We start from the raw sequence: 27808 nt of genomic DNA on the forward strand, positions 1-27808 counted from the left end.
TTGGAGGGTTGTTCTTCCAGATGGACATCTCACTGCACAAGGGTAAGATCCCACAGTGATCTCTTTGGCAGGAGCAAAAATAAGGTTTCTTGCCTCCACCTGCTAGTCTTTTTATTTTGGCATAGGAATGGATTTTAATCTTCATTAATTTCTCTCCTTTGACAAAACTCTTTGGAATTGGCCAAGAGACTCAAATGTTTGAAGGAGAAAGAAAGATGACTATGTTTGCATGCACATGTATACCATTGTTACATGGAACTTGCTTCTTTACTAAATTTTGTTAAAAGCTACAGAAGGAAATGAAATTAAATACAGTGGGGGTTTTACCAAATGAGCTCTTTCTCTGCTTTTGATAAGAAATTACATTTTTTGGACAAAGGAAATACAGTAGGTATAGTCAGTCTGGACTTCAGAAATGCATTTAATAGAGGTCCACATGGGTAAATCATTAGTTAAGATGGAAATTAGTGTGAGAAATGTGTAGTAGGGAAGAAATCAGGAAGTGGGGATATAATGAGAGAGGGACTATACATCCAGAGACAAGCTCTGTGCCTTGCTTCCAAAACTGCTCGTGCAGCTTTGTTTAATACCCTCCATAATGAAATCAGTGAAAAAGCACCTGCACATGAATCAGCTCTGGCAATAGTTTTAATTTGAAGGAGGTGTGTAGATGTAAAGGATAGCTATAACTGCTGTTTCTATCCAGAGTGAGAAAGGGGCTTTTCCTTGCCATGCAACAGCATCTGTCATCACAGGTGGGAGTAATGGGAAAATGGTTACTGTCCCTTACATTTTTAAAATTTGTCTATCTGTGAGCTGAGAGGAAACTCTCTCTATGCCATAGGGAGAGTATCCGATAACTCCGCAGTTCAAACTGGTAGGAAGAGGGCAAGTGTATTACTGCAGAGGACAGGACTGTTCAGGGCTGTGACAGCAGAGCATGGTTTGGCATCTCCTGCCTTCCCTGGCACCAACCCTGTTCATCTCACCCCTTGGCTGCTTCCAGAGGGAGCCTCTAGCATGGGGCAATCTTGGCTTAACGCTTTGGTCATCAGGTGGCCAGATGAGGAGGACACATTTCTGTGGATTGTTGTCATTCAAACCTTGAACCAGCAAGACCCATGTTTCCTTCAGTAGTGTATGACTGCAAGCTGGAAATGCCAATTCCACCTTAACTGTGTTTTGTGCATTCCTCGCCTCATTATTCAGTTTCCTAATGAATGCTCCTTGGATCACACAGATCTCTTCCTGTTGGAGGTTGACTAATTTTCACATACCAGCAGTGCTTCATGATGTGCGGTGTATGAGATTAATTCATCTAATAGCCCCATCCCTAGATGAAACCTCCAAATCTTCATTTTCTGCTCTTTTCCACTGCCAGCTATGCTAATACTTGAACATATAAAGGACAGTATAAAAAAGACAAAATTGAAGTAATTTGCCTGGCAACATCATCCAATTGTACATATACTTGGCAGTTTTTCAGGTACCTCACTTCCTCTGACTGCCTCCAGACTTCACTACTGCAACCTGTTCAGGCTCTGGTGCTCTCCTTCCACCCATGATATCCTCAGTTACATTATCTTTAAGTAGCTAGGTGAAGGTAGGTGATGTAGCAAAGGATTATGTGGAGAAAGAGACTAAAGCTTAACAGCTTTAAGGTAGAAAATGCTGATCTGCATAATTTAATGAGAAAGGCACCTCCTGAAAAACTGAAGGGTTATGTGGACTACAGGGATAGGCAGGAAAGATGTCTGGAGCCTGATACTTTAATAGAGACAGCTGGATAAACCAACCCTGGAAATTCACATATTGTTCTGTCTCAGAACCCCAAGGCAGCTATAGTGCCTCATGGGACACCTCTGCAACCCTTAAGGTGCCAAGTGGCTCTAGACTGTGTGGTCTGTTCACATGGTGGGCACTCCAGTAGCCCCAAGGTTAGGAGCCCTTTCCCCCCACCAAAGACTGACTATTTCCCTGCCTTTGGCCTGCCCAATTCCCACCATTGCTGTCTTCCAGGTACATAGTCAAGGTAAGTAGCAAACTGGGTTCATTCAGGAAGGGGTCTGAATGACATGAAATACCAGTAGTACTGTTCAATCCACAGGACCTCACATATTTTACGAACCCAGGGACATATTTTCAAATTTCTTTCATCTCTTCATCGATCTTAAATTGGTACTTAAATAAAGAACTTCATTACACTAAAATCCACAAGTGCGATGAGACTGCACAGCTCTATAACCATTGATAACATTGTTTAAATTTTGACCCATGTTCCAAAATTTGGGCACCCAAAGAAATATAAAGAATTTTTCCACACTTTTCTAAAATATAGCTGTACCTAGAGGCAACATGATAGCTACCCAACAGTGAATATAAATACAACACAGGAGATTAAGGAAGCTATAACTGAAGCCTTTTATTATTTTTGTTTTTGTAAAAATCCAAGAGATTCTCTCAGTGAGGTAAAAGAGATGGGAATCTTTTGCATTACTTATTTCTTATTCTAAAATCAATCTTCAAAACAAGTAAGGAGGGCAGATGAAATGGCAAGTCCTAAAAAATCTTAGTTTGCCTTTGATGGGTCCGTCAAAGTTCAAGCAACAGCCTAGTACTTTTGTTTATTATCTTTTTATATTATACGCTTTATATTCTCAACACACTCTCTTCCAGACCCTCTCTTCATATCAGTCGTAAATCCTGCCCATCTCACTCATCAGCATTGCATTTGGACAAAATTATAAAAGGGTTAATATAAAAAGCATGCTTCCTGGATCGATTGCCTCTCTCCATTTAAATTCTTTCAGTGCTCAAGGCAATTTGAGTTTTACTTGTACATTCGTCATGAGAAATACATTTATACACTGATTTATATTGTGGATGAAATGGTTTTTATTTGCATGTACATAAACCTATAAACTTTGGAATACATAAACCTATGAGCTTTGGAATATTACTTGTGGGCTATTAAGAACCAAGAAATTGAGTGTTTGGGTTTTAAGATTCCATCTGCTGCACTGTGATCAAAATAATATGCACTTAATCATGTGGCAAATATATAAGCATGCAGGTATGTTACCTTTTTGGCATTTGGAAAAAGCACAGGGATGAATCTGAAGTTCATACTTCCCTGCTGTATAAACTCGATCTGCATCTAGAATAGAACAAAATGCCAGTTTAATTGTAATGACATGACAATTTTTCTCTGCATGCATCTGAACCCTATGTATAAAAGTATTCCTTGCTTACTTAAACTGCTCTTCTGCTTAAATGATTTGATCTATTTCTGGTGGACTCAGTGTTGTTTGGTTTGGCCACTTAAGCTAATTCTTCATTGCTACAGAAAGGATACAGGAAAGATCCGTCACCATTTCTTGAACATTTAGTTTCATGGTGCGAAATAATTGTGGGTTTAGCTGCAGATGTAATGCCATGAAATCCATCTCGAACTGGTGAAGCCTGACTTGACCAACACCCCTGTTTGGCCTACAAACTGGTGAAAGATTTCAGCCAGAGGCCAGGTCTTTGTCTGAGCTAGGGCCCAGCCTGCTCCCCATGGCCCTGGACACAGGCATCCCAGGGGTGGTACAGACAGCAGAGTACTGCTGAGAGCTCATCTGCTGGTGACAGCTTCTGAGAAACCTGACTGCAGATTCAAGCTGGGGGATCACATAGGTTACAGTGTGAGAACGGCTCCAAACTGCAAGACTGCAAACCAAGGGAGAATGGATCAGCTTCATGGCTCTATGGGCTCTTCTGGGCTAAATGTCCATCCTGTGACAGGCTGTGGAGACGGGTGCCTGGTCCTCTGGCAATACGCACTCCCCAGGAGCCCCACATTGCATCTCTGGCCCTTGCTCTGCAATTCCATCCTTCACTCAGCTTTACTGCTGCCTAAGAAAAGACCCCAGGATGGCTGAAGCAACAGGGGCTGGTCTAGAGGGAAAAGGTCAGGCGCTGTTAGATAAGACTGTGCTTAGGGCTATACAAGGGCTCAAGAAGGTGAAGGAGGGGAAAAACATTGAACAATAAAGAATATGAAGAAATAAGAAGAGCATGTTTAATAGGATTTTTCTTCCTTGAACCTCTTAGCAGATGTTAATGAGTATACGGAGCTGATGAGAGGAAGGATTAATGAATTCCAAAGAGGGGTGTTTAACTATGGGGATTAGGGAAAACAAAGCAAAGAACCTGCCATTTGGAGACAGATTTGTCTTTTGAGAAGAAGAGACAGTCTTTGTAAAAACAGCAAAAGCATGTCCTTGCTTACCATCCTGTGGATGTATTTAGTATGTAAGCCGTGTTCATCCCTGTCCAGCTGGGATTCAGCCCCTTCCACATCCTGTTTGTATTTTGGACTGATTGCTATGATTATCATCACTGTCTTCTGTTAGGGAGAAAAGCACTTTTATGAAATTGAGAAACGCAGCATGTTTGGTAGAGGCAGATCGGAAATCTGCCAGTTTGTGTTTTAAGTGATCTTTGTGTTCCTGGCAAACACAAGAGGATCTCATTCATTCTGGCAGGAAATACAGGAGAACTCACACACTCGTTCTGCTCGTTATTTCTCAACATCTCAATATAGAAAATCTAAATGTCAAGAGATGTATTAGCAGCTACCAGTTGACACTTGGAATCCCTGTCATAAAAAGCTACTTTTTATCAGTGTAGAGTGTCTATGTGCATACACAGAAAACTTTTGTCTCCAAATTCAGACCCAAATGTTTTCCAACAGCTTATGTAGAAGTGCATCTATTTAGTCATCTATGGCTTTTACACAAAAAGCTACTAAAGACAGTGGTCTGTAGAAGCTACTTCTAGGGCTCTCAGTGGCAGAAATAACATCTTTTCTTGCTGATCTTAGTGGCAAAGTGTGCAGAGAGGTGGTTGTGTAGGGAGGGGGGCTGTTGTGGATGGCTTGGGCAGATTTAGGGGTACCTGGCAGCTCTGTCATGATGAGCTGCTCCTCCATCTTGCTAGAACAGCCCAGATCCTGCCTCTGACCTGTTTAATCCCAGCCCCACACTGAGCTCTGGTTTCCAGAGAGGGGCCATTCTTTACATCTGGGAGATACCCCTCCTCCTTAATGGCAGGCCAGTTGAAATGCAGCAGATGAAAGCTTCCTACTTGTGTTTACCTGAGGCCTGTGCTTCATCCCCAGCACATCAGGCTGTGTAAGGCTTCCAAGTCTGTGGTTCACAGTCAGCCTGGCATGTAATTAACTCTTCCCTTCTGTGCTGTATCAAGAGAATCTGCCCCAACACAGGATCAAATATGGTAAGGAGCCGTTATCCCTTACACTGGCTCAACATACTCCAGAATTACTTTTGCTTGTGCTTGACATGTGTAAGCATTTGCAGATGTTGAGGGTGTGGAAGAGACATGCCCAGTTGCATACTTTCTTCTGCTTGTGTCCAAGCAGTCCCTTCCTCCACACACATGTAAGGGTTTTGAAGTTAGAAACTGCCTCTACAGTCAGTGAGGGAAACCAAACTTTTCCGGGGTGGGTAGTCAGAGAAAGATCCACAGGTGGAGACAGGAGATTGTTCTCTGCAGGTACTGGTTTCGTCTACTGACTGTGCACAAGTCCCAGAGGAGATCTGCCAGCTTGTATTTTAAGTGATAATGATGTTTCTGGCAAAAGCAAAGTCACCTCACCCTGTCTTCTGGTTTCATTACCTACATTGCACACAGTGAGCCCAAGCCTAATTTGTCCTGCATGGACACCTGTGTAGGGGTGGCTCAGATGGTTGAGCTTCCTTGCTCAGGTGGAATAGAGTCCACCACTTCTGTCATCTTGTTCCTGAACCATGGAGAACTGGCCAGAGTGAGTTAGAGACCTGGTGGCCACTCAGCAGGGTGAGAATCCAAGGAAGCCAGCCCATGATGGCTCCTGTCCAGTGACAGAATTGCCAGTTTGCACCCAGCTGTGCTGGTATAGTCCGACCACCTGGCTTGATCCTAAAAGAAGATGTGCACTCACTGCTCAGGGGAACTTCAGAGGAAGCTGTTGCTGCAGGGGACAGCACTGGCAGCAAAATAAATCTCTGTTTTACTGCTTAGATATATGTAAAGTGATGAGAGCAAATCTATATATCAACCAAGAGAATATCAATTTCCAGTTTAAATGTAGGATGACTTATCCAGAAGAACTCTTCAGCGTTTTAGATATCTATGTAAAAGCTACAGGTGAGAAGGATGAATATTAGCCATGACCATGCAGCCTGGGATGAAATACAGATACCACTGTAACCAAGCACAGCTAAACCCCACTGTTTAAAAAGGAGATGGCGTAACAACTTTTCCAATGGCAGCTTCAGGATGGATGTAACAGGCAGGATTAGAATTTGGCAAGAATGCCAGGATTAGCACTTCATTTCTTAAAGAAAGAGCTCTGGGACCATCAGATACAAAGATTTGCCTACACTCTCTGAAACACCTCTGCCATTTTTACAGGGGCAGGGAAGACAACAGTAGGGTCTTGCATTTTCATTCTGTCCCTGCTGTGTATTAGAATAATTCAACCATTTTCCTCAGATCACCTCTGCTATAAACAAGGTTAAATTGCCCTTACATACATCACCTAGGTAGCGCTCCATCCACTTAATGATGTCAATACCTCGTACCGTGTCCTCAAAGATATCAATCTGCAAGAGAATGGAGGTCTGTGGTGAGCATTCCTTCACCTTTCCTCCCCATTTTACAGCACTGATAGAGCACCTACTCCTTCCCTTGTTTATTACAAGCATGCCCAATTCCCTTAGGAAAGAGATGTGTACATGCACTTCTCCCCTTTTCTGTGCAGTCAAGCTGGACAGGCAGCAGGCAGAGAGGCAGGCACATCCTTGGGATCCCACTCAGCTGGCCCTTTGACTGGCTGTCCTGCCAGCCCCCAACTCCCAGGCATTTTTTACTGGAAACAACAAGGTGCTGCTCACCTTCTCCATCTGTATAGCTGCAAATGCCTGCTATTTTCTGACTGCAAGATTGTACTGAATGTGAAGCTTTAGCTTCATATTGAACTAAATATTCAGGGTGTGTGGTGGGAAGTCAGCCAGGTCGCTGATAACTGGGTGCAGTCACCCAGACTTCAGTGACAGCAGAGCAGTGGAGGACTTCATAGGACTGAATACCAACACTGCTTGCTTCTCTGCGTGCCCAGTAAACTCAGAAACCAGAAGTCAGTGACTGTGACCAATGGAGTAAGTATTAACTTCTCCAAGTCTTCGAGATAAGTGTCATGATCTGCTCTCAAGTCTTTCTTTTTCCTTTTCTGAATGCAGAGAGACCACTTGTTTCCCTGCTTTGGGGCCATTTTGCTGTATTTATTATTCTGCAATAGGCTCCAAGAGTTGCCTGTCCAGCAAAGGTGCTGTTAATGAGCCTTCTAATCTGTAAAGCTATGGTGCTCAGAAGCTTTCTTATGAATTGGTCATAGTACAGAACTGCTGGAGAGAAGTATAATTGCAGTCTCTGTAAAAAAATCTTTGATTCATGAAAATAAATAAGTATGTGCAAAGCCCCCCACTGAGTCTCATTCAGTTTAATGATAGCCACTTGCTTAAATGCTTTCCTGAATTGGAGACAAAAAGTGAAGGTTGAGGGGTCAGATAGCATATGCTCTTGAAGTAAGAAAATATGAACCAAGATTTTGATGAACACTGAATCCTAGAGCCTCTGTGGGCATTAAGTTGAAGCAAACTCATGAGAAATTCAGTTAAAATCTGAATGGTTTATGGGATTAGACAGTATGACACAGACCTTTTCAGGCCAATGATTTTTAGAATCCCTTTTAAAAGTATAACAAAGCAAAATCACTTTTCAAGGGATAGCAAAGCAAATGAAACCATGAGATGGGTTGTTTCATTAAGCTGTGTGAATTTTAGAATCTGCTTTCAGATCTTTTTTAGCTGAAAGCTTTTCACATCTGAAGAATCAATGATGTAATAGCATTGGAGGAAAAAAAAAGGTAGGATAGGATGAACATTAGATTGACCTTTTGTAACACTGATACTATAGATCAAATATGAGACAATATTAATGGAATAGCTCACAAAACCTCACACTATTGCCCATCTGGTGTCACTAAGTGAAATTTTCCAGGGTCATTATTAAAGCATATTTCAAAGCACAAAATTCAGTTAAAAGAAGAATAAACAAAAAGGCAGATCATTTAAATTACAGCATGCAAAACCAAGGCTAGTTCAATCTATTTGTATCTTCCTTGGCCTACAAAACGTGATGATAACCAGAAAAACATTTAAACGGACAGTGTATTGCCACTGCTTTTTTGAAAAAAAGCCTCTTCCCTGGTTGAAAGTCATTTTTTCCACAAGGCATACTTACAGCAGTTTGAAATCCATTTACAGACAGGAAGTTCACAAATTTCATAACCTCCACTGCCGTATCCACCGAGTAGGTTATAAAGACTTTGCCTGGGAGAGAGAGTCTGTATGAATACGTAACACATCTAAATACACCATTCCTCCTTCAAATACACCATTCAGGAGGTGAGACTGTCACAACCCTCCTTCAAATACACCATTCAGGGGGTGAGACTATCACAGCCCTCCTTTTCTACCACGCTGCATGTTCTGCCCACTTAGGTCTCTTTGGATTGTTTACAAAATGGATGTGGGATGGTGCAGTGGCTCAGTGTTGAGACCAACCCTCTGTACAAAACCCTGCTCTAGATTTGAGCTCCTCCTGCCTTACTTGCAAGCTGCAGAGGGTAAATCCCTCTGCTGCTCCCCCTGCCCTGTGACCAGAGTTGCTTTTTCCCAGCACTTGGACATACCTGAGCCTGGACTCTCACCCTCAGCTCACGTTACCTGCACTAGCTGCAGCCAGCACAGCTTTCCCCAGACCCACTGATACGACACAGAGCTGGAAGGGCCCTTATGCATGTCATTCTGCCTCTCCTTGGAGCAGCATTAACCCCCTGTGCAGGCAGGATGCATGGCTGGTGACAGCAATGTCCTTGCCCTTGTGGGAGGGGTTTTCATGGATTTGCATCAGGGTAAAACAGCTGGCTGATCTAATCCAGCTGTGCATGTACCACAGATGACCCCGTTTCACCCAGTAATTCCTCCATCTAGGACACGCTAACTGATAAAGTGGGGTCTATCCAAGAGTGGCATCTGGTATCATGCCTCACTCCTACAGGCCAGAGAGATGCGAGATTCGAAAGGTTATACGCAGAACGAAGAACAAAGGAAAAATTGAAACCTCAGAAGAGCTGTGGAGGGTTCTTAGCAATGGTACATCTCACCTACTAGTTAGCTTGGCATTCAGAAAGAAGCTATTTTTCTGAAACCTGACTTTCCCTTAGATTTGGAGGATGAATGTATCTGTGGCGCTGGTCGCAGTAGAAGCATGTCAGGCAGAGCCTGTGCTGCCCTCAGCATGTCCCAGAGTCCTCTCCAGACTCACCAGTTTAGGGAGAAACTAAGGTCAAGGCTCCATATTTTTGCCTTGTTTGGGAGAGGCACAAACATTTTATCCCTCTGGCTTTGTTTGTTATTAGTCTTTTACTGTAAGCTCAAACCCCTCCTGCCTCGAAGCGACATCCTGTTTAGCAAGGAGTCATGAAAACATTCTAAACACTATTTACTTTTTGTAAACAAAATAACAAGCAATTAATAACAATTACCCTTTTGGGATTCAAGGGGGTAATTCCATCCCACCAAACACAGACACTCACACCCAACAGATGTGGTGACACTTGGTGTTTTCTTTTCTTGTTGTCTTTGTGTCTTAGTGTCCTTTCCCCCTGCCTTCTCCTCCCCCTTCACCACTCTGGAGCTCTCTCACCTAAAGCTGTTAGGCCATGCTGTAAAATCTTGCACAGAACAAATTTGCTAACCACTTACGCAACTCCTCCGGCAGATTGCTGGTTCTCAGAGTTCCCCTGACTGCAGGGTTACTGAGAGGTCTCGGGACAGCAGCTGGAGATTGAAAATTGTCAGAAGGACAACTGCATGCTTCATCCAGGCCACACGCCTTGGGGGGCAGCTGACCATTAGGTAGCTGGTTGTATAGCTGGTTTCTACAAAGAAAAGCAATGGAGGATTTAGAAAATACTTATTTTCAGGCAAAATTCAGAATTTCTTTTCCTTTTAATAACACACTAAGAACCTTATCTGCGTATTAGCTGTGAAAAGTTCTTCCAGAAATGCTTGGCTCAGCACATCTGCTTAGTTATCACAGTGTCTTTGGAACAGATACCTTGGTGACAGGCTACCACAAGAAGCAGTTTATCAGAGAAACAACATTAATCACAGGAAGTAAGTCACATCATAGCTGAGAGCTGTTCAGTTTGCAATTAGCAGAAGCAAAGGCTGTTTCTGAGTGAGAAATAATGTCGTGCATGTTGTTATGCATGTACAGGAGCAGGGTGGCCTTTGGATAACCTCTTCCCATTGTCTAAAGGTAAAGAATGCTTCATGCCACCTCAGATGCTCTCACCATGTCCTGGGGGAGCACAAGAGGCTCAGAGAAAGGTGGAAATTGGGAAAATGGGTCTACAAGGGCACTCCAGCTCCAGCTCCAGAGGGCTGCCAGTCTTGGACAAACCCGATGTTTTGCCAAAGGGAACAGAGTTAATTTCTTGACCAGCAACGGCAGACCCAAACAAGGGTTTCTCATGTCAGGGACTGGCATTCCAGACCTGCAATAACCTTGCCTAATGTCTTCTCCATTGTAGTAAACAGACAGAAAGGGATGATTTTAGGAAGCTTAGCAGTTCTTGTCCTACTACACTTTGGCTTCAGATTGTAAGTCAATGGGAAGGTGAATCTATAATAGAGATTTTTATGTGAGGTGTGCTTGCAGTCTGCTGGGTTGAATCTGTTGGATGAGTTTTATGTTTCTCTGAGAGCTTTTCTCCACAGAGCCATGATGTTTAGTCAATCAAGACCACTCTCTTTTTTTTTTTCCTAGCCTTCCTTAAATGAATGATGACAGGCTGGTCGCAGCATGTTTTTTGTTGTCACATTAAGATTTGGTTTATTCATTTCGGTGCAGATGTTTTCTGTTACAAAATACTCTATAGGCAAATATTACCAACACATAACTGCTGTTCCTGGAGTCAGCCTGCAAGCAGCAGCCATGCAGCCGCAGGACAGACCCCGAGTATTCTGGATCTCTTTTAGCAGAAGAAAGTACTAATAAAAGCAACACATGCTTCATCAATGGCCACAAAAACACTACCCAGTGGCTAATTTACAGATCTTCCTGAAACTCCACCTTATCTAACAAATGTGCCAAAAATCAGGAGTCTGGTTTTAAATTTTACTACTGCAAAGGATACCCACTACCCCCCAATATTTTTACATTTTCATATAAACTCTTCAGTGCAATTCTCTCTGCTGCAGATACTCCCTTATCTCGCTGTCACTTTTCTGTTACAGCCCTTAACCTTTCACAGGCCAGAGCAAAATGCTATTTCAGCTGTCTGCCCTCTTTTGTCCTGTCCAACAGTTCCCTCCCAAGACCATGTCACATAAGTGGACATTTTCAAGCACAGATGCCTGTAAGTTTAACATCTCTGAAAGTATTGTGGCACTTGAGTAAAAACAGCCTGATTTCAGATATTCTCAAAACATGAAGCTTCAATTTGTTTTGAGATAGCTGAGTCTGAAGGAACCCCTGCATGAATAAGATTTGCCATCTGCTAATGAGATACTTGTAAGAATATAAGGCCTGGTAAATTAATATTTGAAAATCAGTCAAAAAGCTCTGGATGAAAAGTATCAGATATTTTGCTCATAGAAAACTCATAGAAAAGGGTGCAAATTGCAGTGTAGAAATATATCAGCAACTGATGGGATTTTCTCCCTTCTCTGCACCACAGAAGAGGTAAGAAGGAAAACACTGGAAGCCAGTGATTGAGTTGTCCCAGGCTGGTACAGTGTAAAGCTGAAGATCCCAGCAAGCCACCAAATTGACCTTTGCCCGTGAGCAGGAGAGCTCTAAGGTTTCAACTGAGATATTTTTCAGCCTCTCATCCCTTTAACCTTCAAGCATTTATCTTCCTTAACCGTGCATTTCAGGGTGTGCTCTAACAACATATCAGGTATCCGCCTTTGAAGTCCTTTAGGAAAGGGTCAGGCCCCCACTGTGCGTAAAACAGCAAATAAAGAAAGCAATCCAGCATCTCACATGTACTTCTGCAGCCTGGGCACGCTCACAGTACAAGGATTCAGAATTACTGGTTGAAAGCCCACAAAATCAGATCAGAGGAACTTCCACTTCCCACAACCCCCACCCCCCCAGGCACACTTACGGGAATCGAGGAGGACCAGGGGAGGAGCACGTCCTCTGGGGTGGTCGATCTCCAGTGCCTCTGGGAGCACGAAGGTTTGAGTAATTTGGGATGACTTGCTGGGCCGGGCGGATAACTCTCATGCAAGGTCCAGGAACAGGAGGAAGTGGTTGCGATGGCTCTGCAAAATGTTGGTAAGGAGCTCTGCCATCTGGGAGGGTGAGAAAATAAAGGCAGCAACTATCATTTCAGCCAACACATTTTTGCCTCAGTTTGTGTTTATTCCTTTCCAGGCATGTCTCAGGAAACTGAGCAGTTTGGAGGCATTTGCAGGTATCTCGCTCTGAAAGAAGCCAGATGAAGGAATGTTTTAGAGTCTAAAGCCTGCTACTTCCCATTCACATACGGCACGGTTCAGATCCCTGCTCAGGGTTGGGCATCCAGGGCTGCTTTGTCCCTGCACTTACTGTGCCTCAGTGGTTTTGGTAGGGCTTCTTTTTTTTTTTTTTTTTAATTTCTTTTTGGCAATGACTTGTGAAAATGAATCATCCCAAAGTTCTCATGAAAGCAGATGCAAAATCCTGGAACAAATCAGTTTGCAACACTAGGGCTAAACAGACTGTGATTATTGTAAATGAAAAGAGGAAAAATAATCGCTTAGTTTGTTACTTCACCCTGTGTGAATTTTCTGTCAAAGTGACATTTTAAGGACTTGCTGCTGCTCCCATTGCCATCCAAGACGCTGCAGGGGAAGCCCAGAGTGATAATTTTGCTCAAGTAATTCTGAAAACCTTTACTGTTGCTGGCCACACGTAATACTGATTAATAACTATCGTACAGTGGAACTGTTGGCATAAACTGAAAGAGAAAGCGATGTAAGCTGTTTGTTTCCCAACTGGGGAGGAGGAATTTTTTTTCTCTCAGTCTTTCTGCTTGCAGTTTTCATTAGGCAGCAGCTCTGTGCACTTCCAAGCTGCTGTGTGCAGATCAAAGTCCAGCCTGACAAGGCTTATTAGCACTGCATGATTATGGTGTTATGAGCTGTCTCTAAAAGCTGCAGTACTCAAATGCTCTTTTACCCCAAAACTGTTTTTTAAATCATTTTAGCTATTTTTGGGTCATGCTTTCCTTTCCCTAGCAGCCATGAGGAATATATATATATTTTTTTTTAAGGGGAGGATAAAGAAAGAGAACAAAGCTTTGATGAAATACTCCAATTCTGGGAGCCAACAATTAACAAAAAAGCCCTCCAACCAATCCCATAATTACACAGATTCCTGATGAAATTGTGAGTCAGCAACATTGCATTTGTTGAGACGGTTTTAGGAGATTTTCCCACCCCCACCCCCCCTTAACTATTTGCAACAGGACAGGGTGAAAGGGTCTGAGAGAACCATCTTCCAAGTCAATATAGTTTCCTGCTGGATTCCTCATGACCAGCTCTAGGGAAGGTGGCAAGGATCTGGGACACTCAGTTTGGTTTGGAGGTTTTAAGGCCAATGTTTCACCAGCTTCCTTTGGATCTGTCTGCTGCTACAGCAGATTGGATGCAGCCACAGTTCAAAGCACAGCGTGGCCAGGCATGTGTGCCCACACCCCCAAACATCCCTCAAAAACAGATATCGGAAAAAGTGATCCCTGGGGACACGGCATTGTTGTGAACATTTCTTTGACTTCAGAAACAGTTTTTTTGTTGTATCTCAAATAGCAGGTGCCCCGAGCCAGCTTAGAGCCTCTGGGCACAGTTGCTCTTCCCCAGGGAAGGCATGTTGCAGCACACAAACTGCAGAGCTTTGTTGTGGGCTGCCACTGCCCAACAATTATCTGAGACACAAGGAGCTGTCAGGAAGTGATTTACTTTGTACCAGGCATGTGAGAAACAGGAGTACAGTTGCCAGCTTCTTGGTCCTGACCAAATCTGCTCCAGCCATCTGAGTTTATTTTACTCTTTTTGCCCTCTGGATATGACTGGAATGGTAGTGATTTTTCTGAAGAAAGCCTTTCAGAGCTCCTGCTTTCAAACAAAATGTCCTCATTCAGTAAATGTCCTATTTCTCAGATGCCTGCTTGTGGAGGAGGTAAATGGAGGTAAATAGTGAGGGGTGTTGTGCAACCAGCTTTTTGTCTGCTTAAAGCTGAACTGAAAGGAGGAGGTAGGAAAAGAAAACCAGAGGACATTTTAAGCTGTAAATGTTGTTGAAAGTCCATCTGTAGCCCCTTCCCCTTTACAAAGTTCCAAAATCAGAGCTGGAAACCAAGTTTCTGAAACCCTCCTTTTTCATATACCTAATTATAGCACATTGCTGGAATGACAAAACTCCTTAAACAGATGCAATAAAAATGCTGTGGAGTCACAAAAATGGTTAAAAAAAAAAAGAAGTTTATCAGAACAGGCCTACGGTTTTTTTTTTACAAAGGCAGCCCAAAACAGGTCAGGGTCTCATGAGCCTAATGTAATATAAATTATATCAAAACAATGATATTGCTGTTGAATGTTCAAAGCTCACTTCATAACAGATAAAAATCTCAGAGGCTGAAAAGGAATACTAATTAATAGCAGGCTGTAAACTGTGCTGTAGTCTCCCAGAGCCAGAACGCCCATATTGAGGGAGTCACATCAGCGCTCAGCGACACAATCACCAGCAGCTGAGAGGGCTCCATTTTAAGTAATGAGCTTTCATTTCAGCTGACAACAGAAAAAAAAAAAATGAGGATGATGGATGTCACGCTCTTTTCACATAGAAATAAAACACATGGGTGAGTCTGGCCACAGTGCTGGGAGATACTATTCATGGAGATCAAGGGTAACCTCCCATCCTGATCCTGGCAGGAAATTCTCAACTTTGGGGATCCAAGGGGGAGCAAGGAAATCTATGAAAACAACAGGAATTGAGTCGGTATAGGAGGCTGCCGAATGACTGATGCAAGGAGGAAGGAAATGACTAGAATATGAAATAACAGCAGGGAGAGGCTGTGCATGCTCAGCGTGACCGACAAAGGCTGGTTTCTAGGCAAAATCATTCACCTGCACTCGATGAGTAACCGCGACCTCTTTAACTTAGAGGTTCAGAGGTTTTGCAGCAGAGAGTCCAGCCACGTAACCCAAAAATCTGAAATTGTAAAATGGACTGCAGCTAGATGTTTAAAGAGCTTAATAATTGCATGCTGTGTTGGGAACACGCCCTTGGTGAACGATGGCTGAGATACACCCAGAGAACCTCCTGTGGGGCGAGAGGTGCTACTCACATGGGCCTTGGGGGTGCTGCTGTGCCGGGCAGCGGTGCCTGAAGCAGCCGTGCGCTTGTGAGGGGGTGTTGGGATGGGGCAAGTGCTGGCACAGAGGGCACTGCTGATGCTCAGGTCCCAAAAACTCTCTGGAGATCAGTGGTCCTGGGAGGTCCTGGGGGTTCAGCACAGACACCAGTGGTAAGGGGGGCTCCAGATGCCTGATGCCCATGATGTCTTGTGATTGGGAGTTGTACCCTGTATCGACAGTCCCCGGCTCTGCCAGGAGTCTGTTTCCTGAGGGTTGCTGTGGCTGTGAACTCCCTTGGCTGTTCTCCTCCAGTGAGTCCTCAGGAACATCAGACAAGATCTGCTCTGATTTATTGGAGTTGTGCCTGGTGTCAGCTGAAAGCTGTGATCTTGGCTGCATGCCTGGTTTGTCCATAACTATAGAATGTGTCTTCAAGGGAAATACTCCTGATATTGATTCACCAGGGGAACAGGAGTGTCCACCTCCATCAGGATCAGTATACTTTGACCACAAGCTGCTGTCAGGCTCCACGGACAGTGCTGAATGATGACATGCTGGTGCTCTGCAAAGGCAAGATGGATTGGCCCGAGGTGTTCGAGCAACACGTGGGCTCTGGGCCTCCTCATCCTCCATATCCTCTCCAGAAGGCTGCAAAACGTTTTCCAAGACATGTTCAGGTAACTGGGACCATGGCATGGATTCATCCACTTCAACTGGTATGCTTTGACCCACAAAAGTACCTGAAAAATTGAGAGAAGTAACACTGGAGGTGGACAGGCACACAGTCGAATGCCTCTCATCCATCATCATTCAGTGACTGTGAGCTGGAATACTGAAGAGAAATATGTATTCTTTAAATTCTTTATACTTAAATGCTTTTTAAAAAGATGTCAGAAAACAGCAAGAAAGGTCTGGCTGACCTTTGGCAAAACAAGAAAGTAGAGGGTTAGCTGGAGTGAAGCTAGTAGAGAATTATAGTTTGGACTAACCTGACACAAAGGCCATTTCCAAACTTTTTCGTTGAACCGGAAGTGAGTCAGCTCCCTTACTGCAAGGCCAGAATTTTTCAGCAAGCTGGAAAACAAGAGAAAGGACTCTTGTGAACATGGTGCAGTTTCACATGGGCAATAATCCTAAAATAACTCTATCTCAGATGCTGGATAAGAAACAGCAGTTAAAGTTTTGGAAATTGTGTTGCGCAAATCAAGTGTTTTTTAAGGGATTTCTGAAATCCACTGTTCCTGCTGACACTGGAGGGGGACAAAAGCAGATGAACCATCTCTCAGAAGTAATTCTAGCACCTGACAGTAGATCAGACTGCTTAAGTTTGGAGGTTTGGTTTAGGCACAATCCAGGCAACACAACCACTTGCAATTATTTTATTCCTGACCTTCTAATAACAGCTGATGCATTAGATCTAAACTTCACCACAGACCTAGCTGAGTAATTTCAACTCAAAATCTTGTTTCCAAGTGCTGCTGCTTATATTGTACCATTTCTTACAGTCTATTATCACACGACTCATTATTTTAAATTGTTGAAACTTAAAAGGTAATTTAGAGAGATTAGTTATTGGTTGGATTTCTTTTGCCTCTTTCCTTCAGAACTGACTTGGGCCCAAAACAAAATTATCAATTATGAATTCCTTTTGGGGCTGCTATCAGTAAATTTGGTCCAGCCAAGTGACTCCTGATGATGGATTCCTCTGCTTCACCCTGAGTCAGGATGACAACAGCATGATGGATGAATGCTGAGCAGGTTTCAGGAAGTGCAGCCAACTTCATCCTCTTACAGGGGGCAGCTCACCTTCCTCCCAGCAAATTCTCTCTCCAACCATGGACTATAGAAAAATGTGCTTGGTGCTCATCATTTCCCCAGCCATTCACCTTCTATCAGATTGAAGAAGCTAAAATCCCAAGTAGGAGAGGGGACTAAGCACTCAAGCAATGGGAATGACAACATGTGGCAAAAGAATCTGGTCTGAAAGCCTGGTGGAGAAAGTCAAAATCACAACATGTTTGAAGAGCTTTTAGCCATCCAAGGGTTTCTCCCAACTTCAGTCACAGCATCTTGAACAAAAAAAGTCAAATGAACAAATTTAAATGACCACTATACAAAAATGTTGAACAGAATCACAGAAAGGCACAAAGCAGTGTCCCAAGCCTTTACCCTGGTTTCACAGCGATTCTGTAAAAGCAAATGTTGTGCCCCATGTTACAGGGCAAGGTTGAGGCTTTACATTTTTGCTGATCAGATCAAATGACACATACTTCCCCCTGAAAGTACCTCTGGCACAGAAAATTCTGGGTGTAACATTTGCTAGGAAGTAGGATATAAACTGTGCTTTGCTGCTGGGCTGCAATGTAAACATTCCTCCTCTCTGTAACTTAAGCCCCATCTGTGCTGAAGATTTGCCATATATTCATACATACCCTATGTTATATTAAGCACATCCACAGGGAGAGTTATCCTGGGATAATTACAGTGGGATAATTACACTGGTAAATTTTCCCATGTAGGCAAGTCCTCAGAGCAGCTATTAGCTACACCAGCACAGTACACATGCTGCTGCTCTGACAGCTGCAGCCCCTGCACGAGAGCGCTGTGTCTGGTGCCAAACCAGCTCCTGCCATTCCAGCGCCCAGGCTGGAAAGGCTGACAGTCAGCTCCCCACTATCACGACTCTCCCTGAGGTTTGCACCCCTTTTCCTCTACGCCCAGTCACAAACACCAGCCAGCTGAGTCCTGGTTTTCTGACAGGCATAACTGATGTTATGGAAAGAGAAGACCTCGAGCTCTCAGCACCAGCGCAGGACTGTGTCAGGATGTGCTGTGCTGTGCGAGTGTGGCAAAGCGCCCTTTGCCTGGGACCTTTGGTCAGATGTGAGTTTAAATGATGACTGCCCTGGGTCGTGACTCAGCAGGGCAGTACAGCACAGTCAGATTTACACCAACCAGGCCCTAAAGCTGCTGAGCGGTTCCCTGACAGAGAAGCACCTGTGAAGGAGAGGTGTCAATGCCTTGCAAAGCAGCTGTCTTCTGCTCACCTCCACGGCTTTGTAAACCTGATCCTTGGATCAGCTGGCCTTGGAGTGCCTGCTCAGATGTGCTTCAACTTATGGATATCTCTGTACGTTTGGTCAAAAAAGTGAATGACCCGCACACTCCGGCAGCACAAATCACATTGCAGACTCTTATTCCCCTCTGAGCATCTCCTTAAACTGGTTCCTTGCATAAAATTCACCCTGGTGCTCACAAAGCACAACTCAGCTGTGGACTGGGGTACAGCTCTACCTCATGCATTGTCTGATCATCCCTCCATTCGACATAATCCTAAGCAAACATGCAAACTAGACTTTTCAGAAACAAATTTGCAATGCCTCATACACCAAGATGCTGTTCTGATGGTCTCTGAAATAGCTGGGTAAAAATGCTAGAAAACACTTTGAATTCAGATCCTCTATATTCAATAGCCTTTAGCACCATGACAAGAAGAACAGATTTCTGTGAAGAAACCAAGATCTCAATCCAGAGCTCAATGAAGTAAATGGAAATCTCTCTATTGACCTCCATAGGTTTTGGATTGGGTGTCAGATGGGATTTAAAAGTTACTAAATTCCATTGGAGGCTACAAACTCCAAAGTTTTTGGTTTTTTTTAGTTCCATTGCTAACATCTAGCTATCTATGAAATGAACTTCATGAATCTACTGAAGGAGACAACATGGGCAAGGAAAATTCAGGTTTGCTCTCTTGAAGTTTATTATTTAATGTATTTAGTCAGGGATAATAAGACTTTATTAAACTGTACAGCAAATCATCAGCCACCAAACTCTTCAAATATCTTACTTTAGAATATTTAAAAAATGTCTTTCCTATTAGTTTAACCTCTGAATGGATAAATGCCTCTTTATCTCCCAAATCAACTTAATATTTAAAAGACAGCCTTATTTCCTTCCTGTGTAACTTGAGCTTAAAAAATTACTCAAAATACCTGAGTGAAATAATTTGGTCAGACAGAAGAGACAACCAAATCCACCACTTATGTTTTTACCTGCAAAAAATTCCTGTTTTTTTAGATTGGTTTTTGATTAGATCCTCCTGCAAGATGTAAGCAAGAGCTGAACTTTGAGATCCATGCACAGCCCCTGCTCCCACAGAGTCGAGGTAGAAGGCACCAAGGGGATGAGGGCTTTGGCATCAAGAAAGTAGGAAATGTGACTTCATCCTCCTCCTCCTCCCTCAGTAGCCCTGGCTGGAGAGAGGAGCTGTTACAACAGCAGAGCTCTGCCTGTAGTGATGGCCCCAGGGATAAATTAACCCCAGGACATGCTGAACATTCTTTGAGCAACGCTGGCAATGGCATGTGAATGGGAATTCCCAAGAGAAATCCCCACATTGCTGAAAATGTAACAGATTATTCAAAAACATCCTCCTCCAGCAGCAGTACTTCAGGGTGTTGTTTCTGCTCAGTTGAAGATTCTTGGCTTTTGGAAAAAGACCCAAAAGAGCCCATTATCCCTGTATTTTATGTTGCCTTGTGCTGCTGAGTTTCATTTTGTTTCCTTTGACTTTTCTAGTTAGATTATGCTGCAAATACAGTTAGGCATAGGGCAGAAAATTACCTGCTTGGTCTCCTGTGTTGAAGAACTAGAGGAGAGGAATGCTGCAGCATACTGAAATACCCTCAGAAACCTGTAGCCTGATCCCTGCTCTGGCACAGAGGCTGCTGGAGAGCAGAGATCGTGCCCAACCTCATTTGGAAAGACACTGCACTTCAAGTCAGTTCATGATATTGCCAGAAAACGTCAAGAATTTAATATCCCCCCTGCACCTCTGACTATTCAGGAGATTACTGATAACCAGCTGGAGCCATTGCATATATTTCTGCTTGTAATAAAGTGAGGAGGCCCTTCCTAGAGGGACAGAGCCTGGACTGCTCCCAAAAATGTCAAGGGAACTCCTTAATCCACTCTTTTTCCTTCCTCTCCTTATACACCCAGTTCTGCAATGTGCATTAATTCAGTAAATAACCTTTGTGGGTGGGTGCTCAGTGATTCAAGCTCCTGACAAGAACCCCCTTCCAGCTTCATTGTGAGGTTTCCCACACCCAGAGAGCTTCTTCCTCTGCTTCTGCCAGGGAGACAGGGGAAGTCACCCCGACCTCCTGCTCAGAACCAGCTGCTGCTGGCCTTGGCCACTCCTGAAAACCTGCAGGGAGAGCATAAATGAAGGGGAGCAAATTCTTCTGCAGGTCAGTAGAGATGGGCCTGAGCACCCAAGTTTGAAGCAATGGCCAAAGTCCCCTAAAAATCCTCTCACGGAGGCAAGGGGACAAGGGGAAGGGTGTTGGACTCAGCTCATCTGTACTATTTTCTTGCAGCTGATTGCAAAATCCATCAGGTTTCATCTGTTTTCTAGCACAAAGACTTGTCAGGATGTGCTGTCCCAAAACACACACTAACCATTTATCTGCTTCTGATTAGAAATCTTCTGTCATGAGGAAACAGAAGAGAGAGAGACTGCAACACAGGCATGGTTGTGCTCTCTGCCGCTTTTGGAGAGGGGGAAAATACCTTTACTCTTTTGATCAAAGTTTTATTTGTCTACCTTGTTAAAACAGAAAACATCAGGATGAGAAAGAAACCTCACCTTCCTTGGTGCACAACACATAAGGACAGGGCTTTTTATTCACCAGTCACAGCATTTCTGAAATGGCATGGGTAGAGATTAAGGCAAAGCTGAGATCACAAGCAGAGGGGGTGCGGGGAACAGACAAGAATTTCTTGATTTCCAAGTAATTCCTGCATACTTTGGCTGAATCCCTTAAGCTCCCTTGTGCTGCTGATATCCATCTGCAGAATGGAAGTAAGTGGATGCAGAATTTGCAAGCTGCTGTGAGGATGCCCATGATGAGATCCCAAGGAATGCTGTTGCCATGGGGTCAGATAAGTGTGCAAGAGCACTTGCTCTATGTGCAGCTTTCTCTATGGAAGCACTAGACATAACTTCCCTCAAAAAAACCCAGAGAGAAATCCTTACAGGAGGAGCAAGTGCAAATGTGGGAACTGGTTTGGGTCCACAACTTAAATAAGCACTGCCAAGGAAATCCAAGCTTCAGAGTTTCACACTTCACCATGAGAAATTTTGGCTGCTGTCATCACAGATGCTGACCCTCTCCCTTGGGTACCCTCCACAGCAAAGACTAAGGCAACGTGTCACATTCCTAGCCCAGACTTTTAGTCCTCTAGGACAAGTAATGTTTGTTTTTATGACTTCTGGAAAAATTAGAAAAATAATATGAAAATAATGCTCCTCTGGCTATATGGTTGCTCTCATGTATTTTCTGAAGCATTGGCAGGAAAATCTACATGTGCCAGGAGAATATACTTCAAATCCTGCCTGCATGGCAAACATCACGTTCTCTTTTGCAGAACTAATGCTGCTTGACTGGACAGTCCATGGTGCAAAGGCTAGAGCAGACCCAGTATTTTTTGCCTTTTTAGTGTGGACATCGATATACATATTGAAGGAATGCTGGGCAATAAGTAGTAAGAAACTAGAAGGGTGACATTTCCTAGCAGAATCTAAACAGGCATCTCAGATATATTCCTGCCAGTTTTCTAAACTTTGTGAAATATGAAAATGTCTACAATTATCTTTGGTATCCTTAAAAATGTGACTGTTTTCCAGAGGGTACTTCCTACCCATGTCTGGTGCTGATAAAACTCCCACAAGCACTTAAGAATCCCCAGTCTGGGATATCCCATGACCCCGGGACATCCAAAACTCCTGTCACAAAACTGGGGCTGGCTCAGTGGGGTGGGACGGGGGGGATCACCCTGAGAGCTATCAATTTCCTCAGCCTGCTTACCTATATCTTCATGCCTTACACTGAAGACTCTGGTTCCTAAAGAAGCCCTGGTATTTCACAGGCCTGACGTCTCTCCCATCCTTAGCCATTCTCCCTGCTCTGCAGCACGAGGGCTGCGAGGTGCGTGGGCGGTGGGAGGCTGAGGGAAGCCTGCGGGACCTGACGTGTCTCCCTCAGCTGGCGTGAGAACTGCCTCGCTCACTTGCAGTCATGAAACGTGCAGAAATGTGTGTATCTTTCAGACATGTACCCTCTGCCAAACTTCAAAAGCCACTGCTGGGGGTGGGGGGCACTGACAGACACGAACACCATAATTGCACATGCCTTGCTTCCTGCCTTAAGGAAAACAGAAAGAAAACTCAACTCCATTGGAAAATAAAAAAATAAAAAATACAGCATGCTTCCAGATACTGCCAGCACTCTGCAAGGGCAAGGCCGGCTTCAGAGGCTGACAGCAGTGCAGGCAGCAGCACCACCGGGAACTACCCGCCCAGCCTGGCATCCCAGTCTCTGGCATCACCCGCCTTGGGTGTCACAGCAACATCTGGTCATGGTGGGGCACTGGTGTGGCCAGTCCAGGCCTTGAACCACCCAGGGCTTGCAGGAAATGGGAATTTCTAATCTCAGGGTTGCTGGTGGTGGCTGAGGGTCAGTACACCCAGATGTGCCAATCTTGGTGCCCAGCCAGTGCTAACCCTACAAAATTTGTATCCTGGGTGAAACGGGAGCAGGTTTTATATAGCTGATTTTATCCTAATTGAAAAGAACACTACCACCTTGCTCCCACTTGTTCCCATGCCAAGGCTATAGAGGATGGTGCAAAAAGGGTCTGCGATCCTGTCTGCTTCACACCTTGCAGCTGCCTCTTCCTCACCAGGTCTGTGGACCTGTCCTATGCAGCCCCAGGTCAGCAGGGAAAAGGAAAGGGAAGGGGAAAGGGAAGGGGAATGGAAATGAGAAAGGAAGGGGAAGGGGAATGGGAAGGGGAAAGGAAAGGGAAAGGGAAGGGGAAAGGAAAGGGAAGGGGAAAGGAAAGGGAAGGGGAAAGGAAAGGGAAGGGGAAAGGAAAGGGAAGGGGAAAGGAAAGGTAAGGGGAAAGGAAAGGTAAGGGGAAAGGAAAGGTAAGGGGAAAGGAAAGGGAAGGGGAAAGGAAAGGGAAGGGGAAAGGAAAGGGAAGGGGAAAGGAAAGGGAAGGGGAAAGGAAAGGGAAGGAGAAAGGAAAGGGAGGAGAGGGCCATCTGCCAACACAGCACCTTGAGCCTGCAGAGCCGGGTAGGGCGGGAGCGGGATCAGGCCCGGCCGCCAGGCATTGCCAGGCAACTACGTAAATAGGCAGGACAACATTTCGACACCAGGCGTGTCCGCCCCCAGTGTTTACCCCAAACCCCTCCTGATTTTAAAAAAATAATAATAAAAGAACAAGAACCAACAAACAAAACAAACTGCAGCGAAATGGCTGAAACATGTTGTAACCATCTGTGAAAGTCGGGCTCTCATGACACGAGAGAGGGGGGAGAAAGCGAGCGAGACAGCAACTGGAAGGGGGGGAGGAAGCCCCAGCGAGAGCCCGGCGTGGGCCAGCAGCTGACGGCAAACAGGGGCAGAGAGAGGCGGCACCTCGGGCACTTCTTACCTTGCGGCCGAGGGAGGTTCGCGCTGGGCTGCCCGAGGAGAGCGAGAGGGCTGCGCGCCTCCTGCGCTCCCCGCCGCGCCCGGGGCTCCTTCCTCAGCCGGCCGGGCGGCTTTCCCCTCCTTTTACGACAGCCTCCCTGCCTCTCCCAGGTGAGCGGCAGAACTGGCTCCGCAGCAGGAAGTGGAAGAGGCAGGCAGGGCTCAGCACGGCGGCGGCGGGAGAGCCTCGGTGGGGGAGTGACACTTGGAAGCTCGCAGCTCCCTGCGCTCGCCGCCGCTCCCGTGGGGAGCCGGGCGGCCCCTGCCTGAGCGCCGCCGATAAAGAACTCAGGGGGAAGCCCGCTGTCATTCCTAAACCGTGTGCCTCGTCGGGAAAGTCATCCCTTGCTTTCAGCCCTCGGCCGCTTACCGTCAATGCCGAATGTTCAATCGGTTGTGATTCAGACTACAGAAGACAATCACATGATGCGTGTAAGAACTATATAAAGAACAACAAAAAAAGGGATTTTTCGTCTTGTTCTTTCTTTTAGGTTAGATTTCTAGACACTTCCAAGTTTCTGCACTCTCAAGGAGCAGAAACTCGCTTTTCCTACAAGCTGAAACTTCTGTATTCTCACAGCTCCTGGGAGCCGAGCAGCTCCGGAGATCCTGGGTGAGCTGCCCCAGGAAAGCCACTCCGGCCGCTTTCGTCCCAGCCCGCACCACTGTCCTGACCCCCCACTCAGCGCATCTCCCTGCCGAGAAGCTCTTCCTGGTCTCCAGCCTCATTTTCTTACTTTAACCCTAGAAGGAGGTTCACTCAGCCGCAGCCTGGGCTCCTCATCCTCCAAGTGAGCACGGGCGGACACCCCGCGCTGCCTCAGAGCCTGGCAGCTCTGCCTGCACACACAGGGACAACTAAACCATCCCCAAGCTCCTGGCTCCGCCAGTGCCACCGCTGCTCCTGCCTGTGCCCTTCCTGGGACACTGGGGCTGGAGGAAGGGGTCGCATGCCCAGCATTCCAGCCCCCGGGAATGGCTCTCTCGGGATGCCCACCACTCTGCCAGCCCCTCTTTCTGGTCTACAGGCATACCAGTGACTCAGGGAATTATCTCCTCTCATCGGGGAATGACCACCCACATTTTTGGAGGGAAACCCCAAGCAGCTGGGAGCAGCATGTGCCTCCATCCGAGCACTAAGTATGATTGTATTGATGGCAGTGCAGTGATGCCCTGCAGCCTGGCCCCAGAACTGGCCTTCCTGACCCCAGAACTGGCCTTCCTGACCCCCTTCTTCCCTGCTTCCTCCCTCCTGTGCCAAGGCAAGGGTTCCCTTTTGGAGCATCCTAAAGTTGTCCTTGACTGCTGCCAGACTTCCTGGACAGTCCCTGTTGGTCCCAGCCAGACCCAGATATGATGAGCACTAGATGCCTGAGGCTGGAGTGGCTGCATTATAACCACAGTCATTTGAGTCAGATGGAGGTTTAATCCCTCTGGCCTGGCCTGTGCTGCACAGCTGTTTTGCACCATGAACACCCTGACAGCTGGCATTTTCATCAAGGCTGCCTGACCCCTGAGTTGTACCACACTGGGCTGGGTGGCTGCCTCTCCTGCCAGTTTTCCCACTGGCCTCCAGCTTGGGAGCAGTGATGGCTCCATTGCCACCTGTGTGCCACAGTGGGTGAGGGTGGCGAGGGGCCCATGGCCACACAGGAACCAAAATCAGGACCTTGGTGAACACTGACAGGATGGAAGCAGGGAGGGAGAGTTGCTCTGTGGAGTGCCTGACCTTCCTGGGATGTATGTGAGGGATGTATGTAGTGTTTGCTGTGTGATGACCCACTCCTCAGGGAATGCAGGCAGCATGGGGACTTGGCAGGCAGAGTGTCCCATGGAAAGTTGCATCAATACTCACATTTGTGCCGTTCCTTTGTAAAAGACTCTGTTATGGAGTCCCTTCACGTGGTGGATAGCCTCCCTCACCAACAGTGGGTATGGACAGTCCTCTATTCTCAGCTGGTCAAACCCTGGACATTGGTTTGTAACATCCAGCAAACAACACTATCCACCTGCCACCTCTGTAGACAGCTGCCAGTTGGCCAGGAGAGGAAGGTTCTGACTGTGAGATCTGTCCCCTGTGCGAGCAATCCCAGGTCCAGAAATGTAGAGACCTAATGGTGTCTGCAGATGTGGCCAAAGAACCAGTCTCTGTCCCCTCTTTAACTTGCCAAGCCCCAGAAAACAGCAGAAATTTGGAGCAATTTCCTCTCACTTGAGCTTTATGTACCTTATTAACAGCCTGACAAGGAGAGGAAAAATAGTTTGAAAGTCACACTCTTCTGACTCTGTTAACAGCACTGTCTGCAGAGTGGGTTTCAAAAGTCCTGCCCAAGCCTAAGTACCCTCCTACAAAGCTGTAGAAACTGTCAACTCATTTTTGGATTAGGAAACTTGGACAACAGATACCCAAGTTTATTTCAGCATTTCAAAAACCACCCTCATCTCCAAAACTGAAGCCACCATAATTGTCTTCTGAAGGCCTCTTTTATATACTTGAAGTCTTCCTACCCTACTGGCTTCACTCACTGAAAGCCAAATAAAACTGAGCTCTCTAAAGTTAGTATCTCATTTGTACATTATTTACAAGCAGAATGTGATGAGTCATATTGGGCTTGTCATAAAAAGGACAGATTCAAATGCAGGATGGTTTTCATTGGCAAGGAAAGTAACACAGACCTTTTTTTTCTAGAAAGGTTCCTAATCCTTCAGGAGTTGTAATATTTCTTTTTTCTTTGGGAAGAAAGTGTTGGTATTGAGTGCCCCTTCTCATGTTTCCTACCATATCTCTGTATTTGGAGAAATAAATCATGAATGTTTTTGCTTCCGAATGATTAAATGTTCAAATAAAGCACTGTCTTGTTGCTCCTCTTTTAACATTAGTGCTGTGAATTAACCTGGAGACATTGCAGTGAGCCTTTAACCCTGTCTGCCTCAGCATAACACGCATGATGGTCTCACTCTGGTTCTCTGCATGTGGCTTGTCCCTTGCTGCTTTTGCGCTGTGAGGAAAACTGGGGCCTTGCTGTTTACATTGCTAGGCACATGTCTGCAAAAATATTTTCCACTTACTTTATTTTAAGGCTCTTGCTTTGGCATTTTTCAGTCACACCTGCAGAGACACCTGAAAGGAAAGAAAACCGTACCCGGATGTTAGCTTGTGCAATGCTTGTAATCAAACCCTGCATAATGACAAAAGCCCCTCCTGCCATTTGTTAAGATTTTCCACACAGCATTATGTATCCTGTTAATTAAGAGCAGAAGCTAAGTAATACCTATTTTACTCCCTCTTGCATCCAATTAGTCACCCATTGATCTTTTCCCACTCAATGTTTGACAATTAACAGAGCCCCTATTCTCCACAGGATAGGGATGTATAGGCCTTCAGAAATGACACGTCCAGAACAACGTGACGGGAGGTGCGTGGATGAGTAATGGGGCAGGAGGTGGGGGGGAGGGGAGGAAAAGGCCACCCAAGTGGAACAAAAGACATGTAACATATGCAAATGTTCAATATGTGGAATGTGTTTTATACACTGGATGTATATGAGATCACAGACAAAGCTTAGCTGGTGGCCGCACTGCTTTTGGGAGGCATGGGAATTTGAGGGAACACTTGAGCTCTCATGTGATCAAATGTAACTAGTCCTCTCTCTTTAAGACACAAAGCTGTTCTCCATGTGGCTTGTTGCCTTTGCTTTTTTAGGAGGGCAGGATTTAGCATCTGCTTCTCCATTGTCACTG

The 27808-nt window shown here is 45.2% G+C and overlaps 1 protein-coding gene across 4 annotated transcripts in view; it reads right to left on the minus strand.

Moving 5' to 3' along the window:
* TRAF3IP2 (TRAF3 interacting protein 2) overlaps positions 1-24461 on the minus strand; it is a 29153-nt gene extending 4692 nt beyond the window's left edge. Inside the window, exons 1-9 of one of the 4 annotated variants that reach the window (XM_058835769.1) lie at positions 24030-24460; positions 16514-16598; positions 15515-16264; positions 12290-12479; positions 9876-10051; positions 8350-8438; positions 6582-6650; positions 4274-4390; positions 3083-3157 (exon numbers count right to left, since the gene is read on the minus strand). In XM_058835769.1, coding sequence (XP_058691752.1) covers positions 3083-3157; positions 4274-4390; positions 6582-6650; positions 8350-8438; positions 9876-10051; positions 12290-12479; positions 15515-16264; positions 16514-16529 — 1482 coding nt within the window. In that variant the 5' untranslated portion in view covers positions 16530-16598; positions 24030-24460. Of the gene's footprint in view, positions 1-3077; positions 3158-4273; positions 4391-6581; positions 6651-8349; positions 8439-9875; positions 10052-12289; positions 12480-15514; positions 16265-16513; positions 16632-24029 lie in introns of those variants that run through there. The other 3 variants (XR_009277268.1, XM_058835768.1, XM_058835770.1) reach the window with 3 other exon arrangements.
* Positions 24462-27808: the final 3347 nt, after the last annotated feature.

Source organism: Poecile atricapillus, chromosome 3, assembly GCF_030490865.1.
Source record: "Poecile atricapillus isolate bPoeAtr1 chromosome 3, bPoeAtr1.hap1, whole genome shotgun sequence".
Taxonomy (NCBI): Eukaryota; Metazoa; Chordata; class Aves; order Passeriformes; family Paridae; genus Poecile; species Poecile atricapillus.